Source organism: Archocentrus centrarchus, chromosome 16 (assembly GCF_007364275.1).
Source record: "Archocentrus centrarchus isolate MPI-CPG fArcCen1 chromosome 16, fArcCen1, whole genome shotgun sequence".
Classification (NCBI taxonomy): domain Eukaryota; kingdom Metazoa; phylum Chordata; class Actinopteri; order Cichliformes; family Cichlidae; genus Archocentrus; species Archocentrus centrarchus.
In genome coordinates, this window is record NC_044361.1 from 34367986 (window position 1) to 34384208 (window position 16223).

General features: G+C 44.0%; 1 protein-coding gene across 3 annotated transcripts; it reads right to left on the reverse strand.

Moving 5' to 3' along the window:
* Window positions 1-411: 411 nt before the first annotated feature.
* On the reverse strand, window positions 412-15699 carry prune (prune exopolyphosphatase). 3 transcript variants are annotated; one of them, XR_004021165.1, is made up of 11 exons: window positions 15446-15699; window positions 12447-12554; window positions 12172-12374; window positions 11885-12069; window positions 11602-11760; window positions 4774-4865; window positions 4411-4569; window positions 4239-4329; window positions 3776-4029; window positions 852-920; window positions 412-471 (listed from the first exon to the last, which is right to left on the reverse strand). XR_004021165.1 is itself a non-coding variant. In XM_030749511.1 (10 exons), exons 1-9 carry the CDS (start codon window positions 15482-15484, stop codon window positions 3800-3802), a joined length of 1266 nt encoding a protein of 421 aa, XP_030605371.1. In that variant the 5' UTR covers window positions 15485-15699; the 3' UTR covers window positions 484-560; window positions 3776-3799. The 3 variants fall into 3 exon arrangements, 2 of the variants coding, with proteins under 2 accessions (XP_030605371.1, XP_030605372.1); XM_030749511.1 differs by lacking the exons at window positions 412-471; window positions 852-920 and adding an exon at window positions 484-560; XM_030749512.1 differs by lacking the exon at window positions 412-471 and having other exon boundaries at window positions 651-920.
* Between the last annotated feature and the right edge of the window lie 524 nt (window positions 15700-16223).

Genomic DNA, 16223 nt, shown 5'->3' on the forward strand with positions numbered 1-16223 from the left:
AGATCAAAAAGATCAGTTCATCTTTGAAACCCACGCTCGGCAGCGGCCCTACGGAGGCCCCAAAAGCCAAAATCAGGCATTTTTTAAATAAATGAGCAAGATGATGATGTTTTCATCTTGGAACCGCAGTCCTGATCTCATTTATTCCTTCATGTCAGAGAACTGAACCTTTGGGCTGTCTCAAAGGTTGTCTGCACGAGTCTGCGGGCTCAGGTGGTGCTCAGAATCAGTCCAGAGAGTAACTGCCTTATTACAAACGACCTGCACGTATAAACTGAAATGTGTGTGTAGCACAGTTACAGTTACTTACCAACAGATCTTTGTTAATAAAGTTACAGCAGCTGTTCCATTTGTCCATCTTCTTCCTCTGATCTGGGACTCGGGGCAGCACAGCAGAGGGTCCCGGAACAGCTGAGAGATATAATCTCTCTGAAGTGTCCTGGATCTGCCCCAGGTCTTCTCCCACAGGTCCTGAAACACATCATGTAGGAGGATCCAGGAGGCCTCCTGGTCAGATGATGAACCACCTCTGCTGCAGCTGTAGCACACGAGTAAACGCGCTGCAGGAAAGAAGTGGACTCTCAGCCCGCTGAGGGCTGAACCACATCCAGTGATGAATGAGAACATTAACACACCCTGACCCACCAGAGTCTCCTCAAAAGCTTTATTTTAACATTTCAACCTGATAATTAATAGATTTAAGATGAGAGAAGAACAGAATTCCACATTAAAGCTGATTTTTGTGTGTGAGTGCTGCAGAGTACAGACACACAAACAGAAGCTCTTCTGTAGGTTCCGGTCTGATCTCGGTGCTGAAACCTGAACCACTGCAAACCCTCTGCTCACTGTACCTTTACTGCCTGTAATCCGTCCATGGACTGTCTGCACCTCGTGATGAACAAATACCCTGACAGAAACTCCTGTGACGCAGCACAAATAAAAATCTGTGGTTAGTGACAGGGAGACCTTTGCTGTTCTTCATCTCTGATGGACATCGAGTGGTTGCCCTCAGAGAAGGTCAAACTGTTTCAGCTCAGCATGAAGATACATTTGCACATGGAGTGCTGTGAGGCCCGCTGCGACTGCACGCTTCTCCAGTGTTTTTCAGCCGGACCTGAGTGGAATTTCTCACATGGATGCAACAACACGAAACAACATTTTAACTAAAGCTAGCGTACTGTGCAAAAGTCTCGAACCCCCCCCCCCCCCCCCCCCCCCTTCTCATTTCTTTATATTCTGCTTCCAAGCAGCCAGACTTGTATTTTTTTTGGAGTGCTCTTGAGCAAGTTATCAGACTTCTGAATGTCTTCAAAGTTCTTCTTGGACATTGGCTGTTTTTTCCCTCATTTTCAGTCCAGTCTTTATACCTGACCATTTTCAGAGGCATGCCTGTTCTTTCAATCTATGATAAATGTCAAAATAAAGTAGGATTTTTGCACCAACAAGGTGATTCTCAAAGAGCTTTTAGATGAAAACTTGGCATATCTCAACATGATGTGCAGTGAGTGCTTAAAAATCGGAGGAAACTGGACACAAGGAGGACAGAAAAAGACATATGAGCCCTTAAAAAACTCCTCAGCAGATGAACAGAATCTGAAAGTCATGTCCTCGAGAAACAGGAACAAATCCAGCAAAGACCTGACACAGAACCTGAGAGATGTATCTGGACCTTCAGCTGATCCACTTCACTGAAGCCTCATCAGAAATGGTCTCAGTGGAAAGGTGGCTGTCAGGAAGGGAAACAGCGAGGAAAAGCTGAGGTATGCCACACTACACAAAAACAGATCTGATCGAGCGATGGTAAAATGGTAAATGGACTAGTTCTTATATAGCGCTTTTCTACTCAATCAGAGCACTCAAAGCGCTTATACAACCTGTTTTGCATTCACCCATGCACTCCCATTCATACAAGCACTTCCATCATTAATTAAGCTAAGTGCTTTTTTTTTAATTAACTAGCATTCACACACATTCATACTCCGACAGAACGGTCGGAGAGCAACTTAGGGTTAAGTATCTTGCCCAAGGATACATTGGCATGTAGCCTGGAGTAGCCAGGATTCGAACCACTGACCTTCCGATCAGTAGGTGACCTGCTCTACCTACTGAGCTACAGCCACCCCATGAATTAAATCCTCATCAGTATTTACGAAGTAGGTTAGGAGAGGTCCAACAGCACAGTGTCACGTTTGGGCTGCATCTCAGGGTCTCGCCAAGACCCAACAGAGGCCAGAGAGCCCAACCTGGTCCCACCCAGTCACGATGGGGCCCCAGAAAGAGGGGCCCACAGCACCGCACGAGCTGCTGGTCGGTGAACAGACCCAAAGCCCAGGAAGGACACCAGCCAGCACAACCAGGGTACCCGGGCACAGCCCCAGTGGCACAGGACGCACCCATCGATGCCCGCGAGTCCCCCCACACCCACTGCCCCACCACCCCCGGAAGGCACAGCCCCAAACCCTCTGATCCCCACCCCCGGAACCAGTCTACCAGCCACTCAACCCTTTCCATTGTGATAATCACTCAAACGCCTTTCCTTTTTTTAATAATTTGATTTATTTTTGTAATATATGGCATCTCTGCATTTATTATTCAAGTGCGTTCCCCAATTTGGGAACATCTGTAAATTATTACAACTAAAACAATGCATTTCCCAATTACCTGATTGGAATTTGATTTTTTTTTTTTTTTTAAAGTGTGATCCCCACCTACCTGTGTAAAATGATTAGTGAGATGCATTAAAATGGAAGGGAGGTGGGGTAACACCTGTAGCAAGACCTATAGTGCTCTACATAAATTCAATTATTATGAATCTTTTGTGTGTGTGCTAAGCTAGGGCTGTGCATTAAAAGAAGCATGACAAGTGAAGCCAATCCAACCTGGCGGGAGAGCAGGGGACAAAGGCAGAGCCAACAGCACCCCAATCCCTCCCCCTAGACCGGGCACCAGGGGAAGCCCCAGCTCCCCACAAACCAGCAGAGGCAAAGGCAGGCCCAGAGGACCTGCCCAAGGATCCTCAGAGGGGCAGAAACCACGGCAAGGGGACCAGGCTGATACATCCAAAAACAGCTCAAGGGCGAGGTGAAAGCAAGGGAGGCGGAGCAACCGAGGACCATGAGATTTTGATTCACCATGCATCATCTGTAAAGCTTTGACTGGCAGTAGCTTCATTTTTTTTTGCCTTGCATGCTGCATTTCCATGTATGTTTGCATGTTTCAATAAACTGCTGCACCCATTTACCATTTTCATAACAAAGATAAAGAAATGATGGGTGGCTTGAGACTTTTGCACAGTACTGTATCTGCAGTGAAAGCCTGAGTGGATAACATCTTTTTGCAAGAATAGGACCAGCATGCTCCGGGAAGGCCAACAGTGATCTACACACAGCTGAGAGCAAATTTTGTGAGGATCCAAAGCAGATTTTTTTTTTTCTTTGTCAGGCTTATCACACAGCACCACCTGCTGGTTGGAGATATCCAGCTTCGTGTTGCTGCCCTTGGAGACGGCAGTAACTCAGACACTGCGCTGGGTTCACGGCTGTTTTCTCTGTGCTGAGGCATGCAGCGGGAGCGGACCTTCATCAGCTGCTGGTTTTCCAGACTCTGATTCACTGATGCTTTGAATCATTTTGGATTTTATTAATGAAACAAACAACCTGATTCATGTTCTGAAGGACCTGCTCGTGTCCAAGTTCAACACCACAGGTTAAAAACTTCAACTGACATAAAACTTCATTATTTTTTTCTCCTTGGCATCACTGTGCTGCTTCATCACCATCTTTTCCAGAGGGCCAGCAGGTCAGAGGTCAGTTCTGTTGACTATCTGGCTGAACTTCTCCTCCAGGGCCTGGGAGGTGATGCGAGGCAGTCCGTTGTCCAGAGGCGAGCCCTCCACCAGGCTGTTCATTGGGGTGGGCGGTACCTGAGACGGCTCATTCTGCCCATCTCCAGTGCAACCGTACCCATCCCACGTCCTCAGGAAGTCTTTCACGATGGGGAGGACCTTCTTCCGGGATGCCAGTGAGTTTCCTGAGAGACACAAGACGATAGAGTCATTGACCTGAGGCCACGCCCCTGCTTACCTCTGGTTAACCCTCCCCTGCCTCACTCACTGGCCTCTTCCTTCCATGCTGTCATGGTTATGATAAACGTTGCAGTATACGGTGAGGCAGGAGAATATCAAAAATCACCTGTTCTGCTACCTGTAACATGTGCCTGTTTGTTTACAAGAGTGTTACCTTGGTGATAGGCTGAAATGTGAGGGTGGGGGTTGCTGAGTGGACTGAGATTGAGGGCGGGGTTTTGGGCTTGTTCCAGGTACTGGCTCACCTGAGGACAGAGGACACTGTCAAGCAGAACTGCAGCAGAGACTGAAGAAGAAGAAGAAGAAGAAGAAGATGACAAGCTTACCTGTTCCCTACAGGTGATGCTGTGGCTAAACACAGCGAGCTCTCTGATTGGCTCTTTGCTATCAGTGAAGAAGATTGTCATCAGCAGCAGCAAATCATATCCATACTTCTGACAGAAACCTGAAAGCTCTGCCTCCAAGTCCTCTCTCTGCAGGAATTCCTGACACACACACACACACACACACACACACACACACACACACACACACACACACACACACACACACACACCAAACTCAGCAGGAAGTCCTCCTAAGGTATACTGCTGCTTTCTGCTGCAACCTGCTGACGGACTAGTTACTACAACTGCACTACAGTGTGCAGTACAGTGTGTAATGTAGTATAATGAGTAGTACTCACTGACCTCCAGGGAGATGTAGAGAACAGAAACAGAGAGATTCAAACTTCCTGAAATGGCTTTCATGTCCTTCAACAACATCTGCTCTGTGTTCAGACCTGGGAACAAAATACTGCATTAAATACTGAAAAACAGTCCAGAGAATACTGTTATTAATGGTAAAAAAGTAGGGCTGCACCTATTGATTATTTTAGTAATCGAGAATTCTATCGATAAATCCATCGATTAATCGGATAAGAAATACTTTTGTCTTATTAAAAGTTCATCTGCATATTTTAACTTCCGTACTGCAGTTTTTTGCTGCGGTGGATGGAGCAGCTACAAAGTTCTCTTTTCTTCACTTGGTCCTCTTGCTTCTTACTGCATGTTTTCTGATAGTTCCTTTAAACTTGAGAAGCAAGTGGACACAGTTGTAAAGAGCAGTTTTTAATCAGTTATGGCTAATTGCCAAAGCAAAATCCTACCTTCCTCCAAAGGACCTTGAAAAACTTATTCATGCTTTCACCACCTGTAGATTGGACTACTGTAATTCTCTCTATTCAGGTCTTGAATGATCATCTCTTCATCATTTGCAGGTAGTCCAAAATGCTGCTGCACGTCTTTTAACAGGTACTAGAAATCATGAACACATCACTCCAGTTGTAGCAGGTTTACACTGGCTCCCCGTCCAGTTTTGTATTGATTTTAAGATTCTTTTACTGACTTTTAAAGTTTTAAATGGAATGGCACCCAGCTACCTAGCTAAGATGCTCAATCTATATAACCCTAAAAGCGCACTGAGATTTTAGTGCAGCCGAGGTCTCCTTTTTAAACATAGAGGGGATCGGGCTTTTGCAGTCGCAGCCCCTAGACTGTGGAATAATCTGCCATTGCACAGTCGTAGTGCAGAGTCCAGTTATTTAAATCCTCTCTAAAAACTCACCTTTTTACCTTGGCTTTTAATTCAAGTTCAGTTTGAGTCCAATCAGGTTTTATGTTGTGGTGTCTCTTGTTTTTAGCTTGTCATTAATCATATTTATTGTATCGTATTTATTATATTTGTTTGTTTTTATGTCTTGTGTTTTGCTCTATTTATTTAATTGTCTTATAGATTCCATCTTGCTTATTTTGCAGTCAACTTGTGAAGCGCTTTGGTCAAAGTCTGTTGCTTTTAATTGTACTATATGCATAAAATTGGCAGTGACATTCACTTGTTGATCAGGTTTATGATGAAGGACCTCCAGCTGTTTCCCAGTAAAGGTTTTAAGGTGGTTACAGGAACAAGCACTGCTGCTTTGGACGGTAGAAAAACAGTTCCTTTACTCCACCTGAGCTCACCGTCTCAGTAACGGCTCCGCCTCTTCGCCCAGGTCTGCACAGACTACAGACTGCACTAAAACAACTACTGTTGTTGTGTTATTAGTGTTTTTGTTGAAAAACAGGGGACTGCATGACCTTAATGTTGTAATATTTTATGAGCAAACATTTGGTGACAGTGGAAAGGAAAAACTCCCTTTTAACAGAACCAGGCTCAGGGAGGGGCAGTCATCTGCTGAGACCATAAACAGTGTAAAAAGAAAAGTCGATCTCTGTTTTATTAAAAGAGGTGAATGAAAAGAAACACTCAGTGCATCATGGAAACCCCCCCAGCAGCCTAGGCCTATAGCAGCATAACTAAGAGAGGGTTCAGGGTCACCTGATCCAGCCCTTGAGGGAATTAATTATTGCAGATTTAAGGAATGTAAGGCTTATTGGGGAGCACACTGTGTTTATCTTAAGAAGTTGGAGAGGTGCAGCAAGGAGTAGAGTGGGGGTCGCATAACTGAGCGAGCAGAGCTGGCCTGAGAGGTAAACATATATCCTTATATGGGTTTTATGGCCCCGAACCATAACGAACGGGGGCGCGCACAGACAGTCAGATTGCAGGGCGCTTAGGGGGAGACAACAGCATGAATGCGGTAAGGGAAGATTAATCTGCAATCTCCAAGCATGCTTGTGTTAAAATCTGCATTATTTTTGACCTTATGTAATATGTGTGGTGATTAATAAATTGTTAAAAATGAAACTGAAAGTCCGATCTCTGCTCTTTCATCACGAACCCGGAAGGGGGAAAGACGGTGTAAGATTAATTCCCCAACACCCTAACTATAACTAAAAGGAAAGTTTTAGGCCTAATCTTAAAAATAGAGAGGGTGTCTGTCTCCTGAATCCAAACTGGGAGCTGGTTCCACAGAAGAGGGGCCTGAAAGCTGAAGGCTCTGCCTCCCATTCTACTCTTAAGTATCCGAGGAACCACAAGTAAGCCAGCAGTCTGAGAGCAAAGTGCTCTGTTGGGGTGATATGGGACTATAAGGTCTTTGAGATAAGATGGTGCCTGATTATTCAAGACCTTGTATGTGAGGAGAAGGATTTTAAATTCTATTCTAGATTTAACAGGGAGCCAATGAAGAGAAGCTAATATGGGAGAAATCTGCTCTCTCTTTCTAGTCCCTGTCAGTACTCTAGCTGCAGCATTTTGGATCAGCTGAAGGCTTTTCAGGGAGCTTTTAGGACAGCCTGATAATAATGAATTACAATAGTCCAGCCTAGAAGTAATAAATGCATGAATTAGCTTTTCAGCATCACTCTGAGAAAGGATGTTTCTAATTTTAGAAATATTGCGCAAATGCAAAAAAGCGGTCCTACATATTTGTTTAATATGTGCATTGAAGATTTGTGGGGCCAAGTACAAGAACTTCAGTTTTATCTGAATTTAGAAGCAGGAAATTAGAGGTCATCCAGGCCTTAATGTCTTTATGACATTCCTGCAGTTTAACTAATTGAGCGTCATCTGGCTTCATTGATAGGTAAAGCTGAGTATCATCTGCATAACAATGAAAATTGATGCAACGCTTTCTAATAATACTGTTTAAGGGAAGCATGTATAATGTAAATAAAATTGGTCCTAAGATTAAAGCATAAAAACAACTCTTGACGGAGCTTCTCTGTACTGAACAGGTGACCGTGGGGTGGGGTTTCCTGTCGGTACTGAACAGTCGCTAGTGTTAATGGTGGCAAACTGTGCTGATAGCGATCTGTTCTGGTAGCTAACAGCTGAAACTCTCAGCACAACACACGCACGCACGGGTATAGAGAGCAGTGCATGAAAACAAATCAGAGATTATATTTTTATCATAAGCTCCAGAATTTTAATGTAGACCACACTTTTATGAGAATGTTTTATCTTTGTTTTATAGAATCTGTTTTAACTTTTTCTTTTATGTGTTGGTTTGGGCTTTAAATATGAGGAACAGAAATCGTTTTCAGAGAACAATTCTCTGGAAACCATTTCTGCAGCAAGATTTTGGGGGTTTCCCTGAACAACCTGGGGGATGTGTACGAAGTCAGGATCTTAAGAAAAGCCCGCTCTGTCCTGGCTGATTCCAGCCACCCTCTTCATGGCCGTTACTTCCCTCAGTCTGCAGATATGTGATGCCACGGTCAAGAACCAATAGGTTCAAAATCTCTTTTGTTACTGTGGCAATAAGTTTATTTAATAACAGAAGGTGATTTTTTTTTTTTTTTTTATTCTCATATATGTGTGATTGCAGTTGTGTTCTATTGTTATTTTAATGCCACTGCTAGCTGCAAAACTATTTGCCCCCTGGGAATAATAAAGATTTCTTTGACCTTTGACCAGTAGAGGTGTGGAAAAACATGTCAGCAATGATCCATCAGTGTTAAATGGTTGTTTTTTCAAATGATGGAACTCTGTGACAGTGACGGAGAACTTTAATGCTGCTAATGTGGGTGAAATACTCCGATTACACGGAGACACCTGAGCTGCAGAGTTTAAACGAAGCACTGAAGCAACAAATTTGTGTCAAAGATTTTTTTATGATCGAATTATTCGAGTTACTCGAAGAATCGTTGCAGCCCTAGTAAAAACACTGAATTAAATACTCATATAAAAGTGTAGTAAATACTTTATTGGAGTATAAAGACACCCCAATAAAAACAATTTTTAAAAAAACTAAAAAAAATATCGCATTAAATACTGCAAAATAGTTCATTAAAACTGTAATTCTGTAGAAAAATTAGCATTAAGTAGCATCTACTGCATGTCCAGACCTGGGAAATAATTACTGTACCAAACACAGATGAGTACAGACTCTGTTTTACCTGGGGCCTATTCCAGGAAGCAGGTTTTGCTAATAACTCTGGGTTTGGTAACCCTAAAATGAGGGAAACTCGGGTTTTCAGTTCCAGACAGAGAGCTAACTCCAACTCTGAGTCAGTTACCGAGGTAACAGACCCTGTGAACCGAACCTGCTCGCTGGCAGGTTTTATCCAACAAACTCTGAGTGTCTCTCTGACTCCTCCCCTCCTGCTGCACCTGAACCACCTGTCTGACACCCCCATTCATTTCCTCATTCATGAAGACGCTGCAAAGCGATCAGAGGAGCGAATTCATCTGCAGACGTTCATGTTTCTACAAGCACTGAAATCCCAGTTAGACATTAGGTTGTTATTTTTGTCCGTAACATGAAGCTTTTACAGTCGTTCACTCATCAACAGGCTGTAAGGACGGAGACAGCGATGGTGTCACGGATCTATAATGAGGCAGCTGCAGCTGTCAGACTGTCAGTCAGTTCCTCTGAAACATTTACTGTAGTTACTGTAGCATCACTGTTACATCACACTGATCTGGATGAAGCTGCAGACACAGAACACACTGTGGATGGAAAAATGTCCGGATCAGAAGATGATGTGAATGTTTGAGTGAAGATGAGGCTGAAATGATGTGAAGACTTGAAAACTGAACTAAATGGATTTAAAGTGACTTAAATGATGTCATTTCGAAGGTATGAATCTCAACATATTTTCCACTAAAAATCACCAAAATCAGTGATCATAGACTCTATAACGAATCTGCAAACTGTGTCCGAGTCCACCTGCACAACAGGAGGATCCAAACGGATCAGAATCCCAGATTCAGACGCGATAAGGCCCAGATCCAGTTCAAGCTCCAGTGATTTTGCAGCTCATCCAGTCTGGATCTGTTCATAATGGATTCATCTTCCCGACACAATCTGAATTATTTAATTAAAATGCCTCATCCTCCCAAACTGTACTGAATTTTAAAACGTATAAAGCTGAGACATTTATCATAACATGTTTGCCTTTACTGGTAAAACTTTACATTCATCACAGACTTGGATGCTCTGAATGTTTTCAGCTAAATATGAAACTATAACTGAACTCTGACCTTTAACAGTAACTCAGTGAAACAACTTCACTGTGGCTGTTAGAGAGCCATCATCTATCAGTGAAGCTGATCTTAGATCAGATTAAAATGGTTAAACTGGAAACATTAAAGAAGTTTTTCTGCAGTCTCATTTTTATCCAGTAACGGCAGAAATAATGAAATCCTCAATTAAATAAATGAATAAATGTGAGGGTGCTATTCCATCAATAGATTCTATTTTTACTGTACAATATTTAAACAACCATAACATGAACTGTCATAAAGTGAACTGTCATGAACTGCAGCAAAAACAGTTTTTATTAAATAAACTGACCTGAGGTCAGCTCCTCCGGGGTCTGCTGCTGTCTCAGTCTCTCACACACAGGTCGGTCAGTAAACTCAGTCTGAGCTGTTTCTCCACAGTTTTATCTTCACTTTCTGTCTCCTGCAGTTTGTCCTTCAGACTGAATAATTAGATTTTATAAATTAAATGTAAAATTTAGATTCAGCTTCATCTGATGGAGATTCAAGTTGTGTGAATGATGACAGCAGATATAAAAGAAATGATATATTTTATAACAAACTTTTATTCTGTCTATGATGATGTCAGAGTGGGTCAGGCTGATTAAAGTGACTCGTGATGCTCCACACTGACACGTGCGATCCTCCATCCATCGGATTAAAATGGAGGCTCTGCTCTTTATTTACCCGTTGCCATGGTGAATCCTGGTATCAGAGCTCCATTGATGATGGCTTTCTTTCCTTACTCACGCACGCGCTAAATCAGGGTGATCATACTCAGAGCTCATTGAACTAACCCTGATCAGCTGTTCTGGAACGGGAAACTCAGAGTTGCCGATCACAGAGTTGATCAACTCAGAGTAGGTTTATAAACTCAGAGTTTGTTGAACCCACTCCCTGGATCAAGCATATGATCAGACAATCTTCCCCAATCCTGTCAGCTATATTTGGCATCTCTCCAGACCCGGACCTCTCGCGTTCTTTGAAGCACGCCTTAGCTTTCACCACCCTTTTGGCCCACAGACTTATTTTATTGAAGTGGAAATTATGCATTCCTCCCTCTTATGACCACTGGGTGAGGGAGGTTCTCTATAACTTCAAGCTGGAAAAACTAAGATTTTCTCTTAAGGGGTGTACCAGCACATTTATGAAGACTTGGAGGCCTTTCCAGTCTTTAGTAAGTACCACGATTCTGCTCCCGGATACAGAGGAAAACTAGGCTTTTTTCTTGTTTATCTATTTACTTATTTCTTCTTTCCTTTTTTTTTTTTGTGTAATGTGTGTGGATGTATGGATGTGCGAGTTCATGTAGCGTTCCTTTGTATAGTTACAGAGACTGGATCTCTGCTAGATGTCAGTCTTGTGTTTGGACCTAGAGTGGGAGTGTTCAGGGTGGGGGGTGGGAGTGAGGGGGTTAGGGAGAAACTAGCTTACATTTTCTAACTGTTTTTTCCCTTTGTGACTACTGCTTTTTCAGTGTTCTACTGATTAATATTGTGTGTTAAGCTGTTAAAATTCAATTAAAAAAAGTTGAAATGAACATGCTTCCTGGAATAGGCCCCTGTGCTGGTTTGTTCTCAGGTACAAGTGTGTCCTCAGAAACTCACCTGAGACATCAAACTTGGCATTATGCAGCTCCTGGAAAAGAGCGCCTCTTGGTGGCAAAGCGGGGAATTGGGTTTCCAATGCCGCAGCGTACTGACTGTCTTTAGGAGTCACTTTACCTGCAGCAGGTGCCATGTCGACACAGTCCAACACGATGGCAGCTGCAGACCAACATGGATGACACACCAATCAGTCAACAACACGTTTCAGACTAAGGAGCCTCATCAATAACCCGTTGAGTCGCAGTAACATCAGAAAACCAGGTGTGTCTGACCAGGTGTGTACCATAAAGCAGGTGGGCGAGCTGCAGGTCCAGGATCTCAGGAGCTTTCTGGACGATGCGTTCCGTCACCAAGGTAGCACAGGACCCCACTGTCTCCACAGTAAAAGAACAGGTGGGAGAGGGCTCTCTTTCCTGCAGGTGGTGGTCGATCACCTCTACGACCGCCTCCTCCAGGTCATTGTCTGAACTGCAGCAGACACAGGCTGATAAGACAGGTGTGAACATGACTCTGGCGTGTGTGTTTGTGGTCACCTTGCTGACGTGTGTGAAGTCAGCTGTCAGGTGTTACCTGGGCAGCACGTTGTGGTCGACCAGCGTGAGCTGCAGGCGGCCGGCTCGCTGCAGTGCTCGCAGGTCCAGCTGGTCCCTGAACAGGAGGAGGTCCATAGACAGGCCGGTCTGACGCAGCAGGAAGATGCCATCCGACCGCAGCGGCAGCTCCGACTGACGGATATTCAGCAGCGGCACAGCGAGCATCTCGCTGCGTGCGGTCTGGTAAGAGAGAGAGGCTTCAGGTAATGAAGCTGATAACCTGTACTGGCAGCTGATTGTACAGTGGCTTACCTTGGACAGGAAGTAGGCATAGGCCAGGGCAGACACTATGGAGTCAATATCGCAGGCCTCGTTCCCTAGAACAACATGGAATCCTGGTCCGGCCTGATCCGAGCTCGCCTGGGGAGACAAAAACTGGGACTCTTTATACTTGGTACAACCTGAAACCACCTGGAGCTACCTGTTTGACAGAAACCTGGCAACCCCCCCATCCAGAAACCTCTGTCACCCTTTAGGGCTCTGTCCTGAGGCCCCTTCTCTTCATCACCTCTACAGTTTCCCCCTCCCCTCAGGTTAAGAGTCTGGGTGTCATCCTTGACAGCATTTTATGATTTCACTCTCACGTCATTATTACCCGGTCTGCATATTTCCATCTCTGAAATAATCATCTCCACCCCTCGCTCTCCCCGCACACCACCTCCATCCTTCACCTCCCATATTGTTTACTGTAATTCTCTTCTGTTTGCCACACCTTACAAATCCCATCAAAAACCCAAAATGGTCCAAAATTCAGCCAATTACACACACACAAAAAAAATAAAAATCACCTCACTTCACCACATCACCCCAGGCCAAGAGAAACTCCTCTGGCTTCCGGTCAAATTCAAAATTCATTCCAAACTCCTCCTGCACACATTCAAGGCCATCCACAACCTCACCCCTCCTTATCTATCCAATCTCCTTTATGCAACCTACTAACAGTGTGCAGTTAATGTTGAATCACTGTTTAACTTTCCCAAAACAAAGTCCAGTTTTCTTTGGACCCCTCCCCAGTCTAACCAGGAGTGGCATGTTAAGCTGCGTGCTCTCCTTAAATTCCTGGCTGCCTGAGTGGTGTCCAAAAAATGATGTTGACTTTACAGATAACTGGGAAACTTTCTGGTGCAATTCTGCTCATTAGGAGAAATGACATGAAATTGCGTAAAATCCCCTGAAACTATCTATAAATAACATCTCTGTAAGGCTGAGCCATTTTCCTACACATCCATTTAGGTTCAGCCACATACGCCATGATACTACAAGAATACTTGAACCAAATCAAACAGCTGGGCTGCTTTTATCCAAATTCCTAACAATTTTCACCCCACCCCCAACCAGTCACAGCAGATGACTGTCCCTCCCTGACCCTGGTTCTGCTGACGGTTTCTTCCTGTTAAAAGGAAGTTTTTCCTTCCAACTGTCACAAAGTGCTTGCTCATACGGGATATATTTGATTGTTGGATTTTCCCTGTATTGTTGTAGGCTCTTTACCCTACAATATAAAGCACCTTGAGGTGACTGTTGTTACGATTTGACCCTAAATAAATAAAACAGAGATGGACTTTTCTTGAGCTCTGGAAGCACTCTAAAAATCATAGACTTAACTAAAAATAAAAACTTGCATTACTGGTTGAAATTGCACTCACTGTGCAGAGCAAGTTAACCAAGAAGATATTATTCAGTCAGATTTTAAATATTTCAACATTTTAAACTATTTCAACATCAATATCTAAAGACCAGGGCATTAGATAGATTAGACAGAACCAATCAGATGTTGGGGTTTCTCTGATTAAACTCTTACTTTGATGACCACAGCAGGTGTTTTTAATGGCAGCTTCTCTGCAAGAATATCTTGTGGTGTTCCACAGGGAAGGTATTTAGGTCTACTTTTTTTTTCTCCAATGATTTAGCCTGTGCTGTTAATACTAATGTGGAGCACTGTACCCATCTAGAGATAGGCTCTGAGTTCAGGAGGTTTGAAAAATGAAATTACTGGGTGTTAACTTTTTATCATGGTCTCATCATATTCATTACACTGTCTCCAAGATGTCATAGGACACTGATGTGTCAAAGAAATGCTGTGCAGATGTTCTCAACTCTGTTCTAACTGATGTATGTGTATGATAATTTGGCCATGTGCCGCCACATCAGAGATAAGGAGGGATAAGGAGCTATGGAGAACAAAGTTTCTGAATAAGGGGCTCGACGCACGGGGAGCAACGTCGCTCGCTCTTCATTCATTTTTCCTATGGAGCTTGTGCGATGAGGCGACAATCGCTTGCCCTCCTCCAGCTAAGCGACCGGCGACATTCGTGCATGTGAAATTTCGAGCTCGTAGACGTGCACACGCGACGCGACACAACAATGTTGAAAAATGTTCTACTTTTGTCGCTGTCGCGTGGCACTAAACCAATCAGCGAGGGTTTCATTGACTGACCAATGAGCCGAGAGTATGCTACACGCTGCAGTCTGCAACTACTTTGAGCACGAAGGAAAGCATCGTTTTATCTGTGTTTGACTTTCCTATGTTATATGATACTTCACACAGTGATTATCGACTTGCACACAAAAGGCAGCCGTATGGGAACGTGTTGGCACATGACCAACGTTAAACAGACGGATAGAGAGGACTTTTGCGCTAATATAGGATGAACCCAAGGTTGTCTTTTTCTTTTGCAGAAGAGACTTCACAGCAAGATTTCTGTCAGTTCCAATAAAATCTTCGGACTCATCTTTATTGCCGTGTCTGACACGGACTGCTTTGAAAATGTCTAACCAATCACATTTCTTGGAGATGAGTGACATGAGAGCGCGATTCGCTCCCCGTGTGTCGAGCCCACTGCAAATATGTTTATTTCTGCTGTAAAGTTTTAACATGGGAGTCTACGGGGAGTGACTCACTGTGGCGCCTCTGCTGGCCTCCAGAGGGACTACAGCCATGAAGGCTGCTGGTTTGTTCTGACTTCACCTGTCTCTCACCTGACCTCCGGCTGGCCGCGTGACTCCCGGCAACATCTCTGCAGATGTTTCAGTCTGATTGCTTCCTGGGTCACATGTAGGCGTCACGTGTGCAGCTCTACCGACTCGTGCAAACTATCGATCAGTGATCCGATCACATGACGTAAACAGTATTCGTCATCTTGCAGCCTGCACCAGCGCGAGCTAACAGGCTAACCGCGCGTGTGCCCCTGTGTGTGCCCCTGTGTGTGTGTGTGTGTGTGTGTCTGTGTGTGTGTGTGTGCGTGTGTTACCTTCACGGCCTGCTGGCAGCTCCTCAGGAACTCCTCCATCTGCTCAGTTAGCTGTTAGCTGCTAACAGGGCCAAACAGGTCAGTCCGTCCGTGACGCTTTCAGCTCACCAATGTGCGCGAGACAGAAACGTGCGGTGGGCGTGATTTGTCAGGACCCGCCGACCCGTGTACGGATCGCCGTTCGGAGCAAAACACCTGGCGTTCGAGTTCCGTTTGTGAGGGACCACGTGACATCATTATTTTATTTCTTTTAATTTTCTTGGCGTCTTCAGGACGCCCCACCAGGCAGCAGCTACAGCCAAGGGCGTAACTTTGGGTCCAACATTGGGGGGATTAACCCTTATGCCCTCCTCGGCCATTTCTGTACATTTTTTTCAACGTTTTTTCATTTGGTAATCATTTTGACTGTGTAGCAGCTAGTGGCATGATTTTGTGCAGGAAATCTTTTTCATTAAATTTTTGAAATCTAATGTCTTTTACTCTTACATGTCATTCATACTCTTGTGGTGCATTTTGCATTCTGGACACCTTCGTGGCAAAAATGTACACGCACCTAAAAACTGCTATGAAATCATCATACATCAATATTTTTTTTTCCTAAATCACTTAATCAACTTCAGACCTACTCAAAAATACCAAACAATCAATCATTTTCAGGATATTAACCATTTAAATGCCAGATTTATTATGTCACACACTCTTGGGGGTCCCCTGGTAGTCACATGGCTTCATAATATAACTGGCAAAAATACAAGAATTTCATTCATCAGCCTAAAAT

Coding starts and splice junctions, on each gene's coding strand:
- prune (XM_030749511.1), bottom strand. CDS start 15,484: ATGGAGGAGTTCCTGAGGAGCTGCCAGCAGGCCGTGAAG. Junction 12,070..12,171: donor GACCACAACGTGCTGCCCAG/GTAACACCTGAC, acceptor TGTCTGCTGCAG/TTCAGACAATGACCTGGAGG. Junction 4,866..11,601: donor TGCCAAGTTTGATGTCTCAG/GTGAGTTTCTGA, acceptor TTTTGTTCCCAG/GTCTGAACACAGAGCAGATG.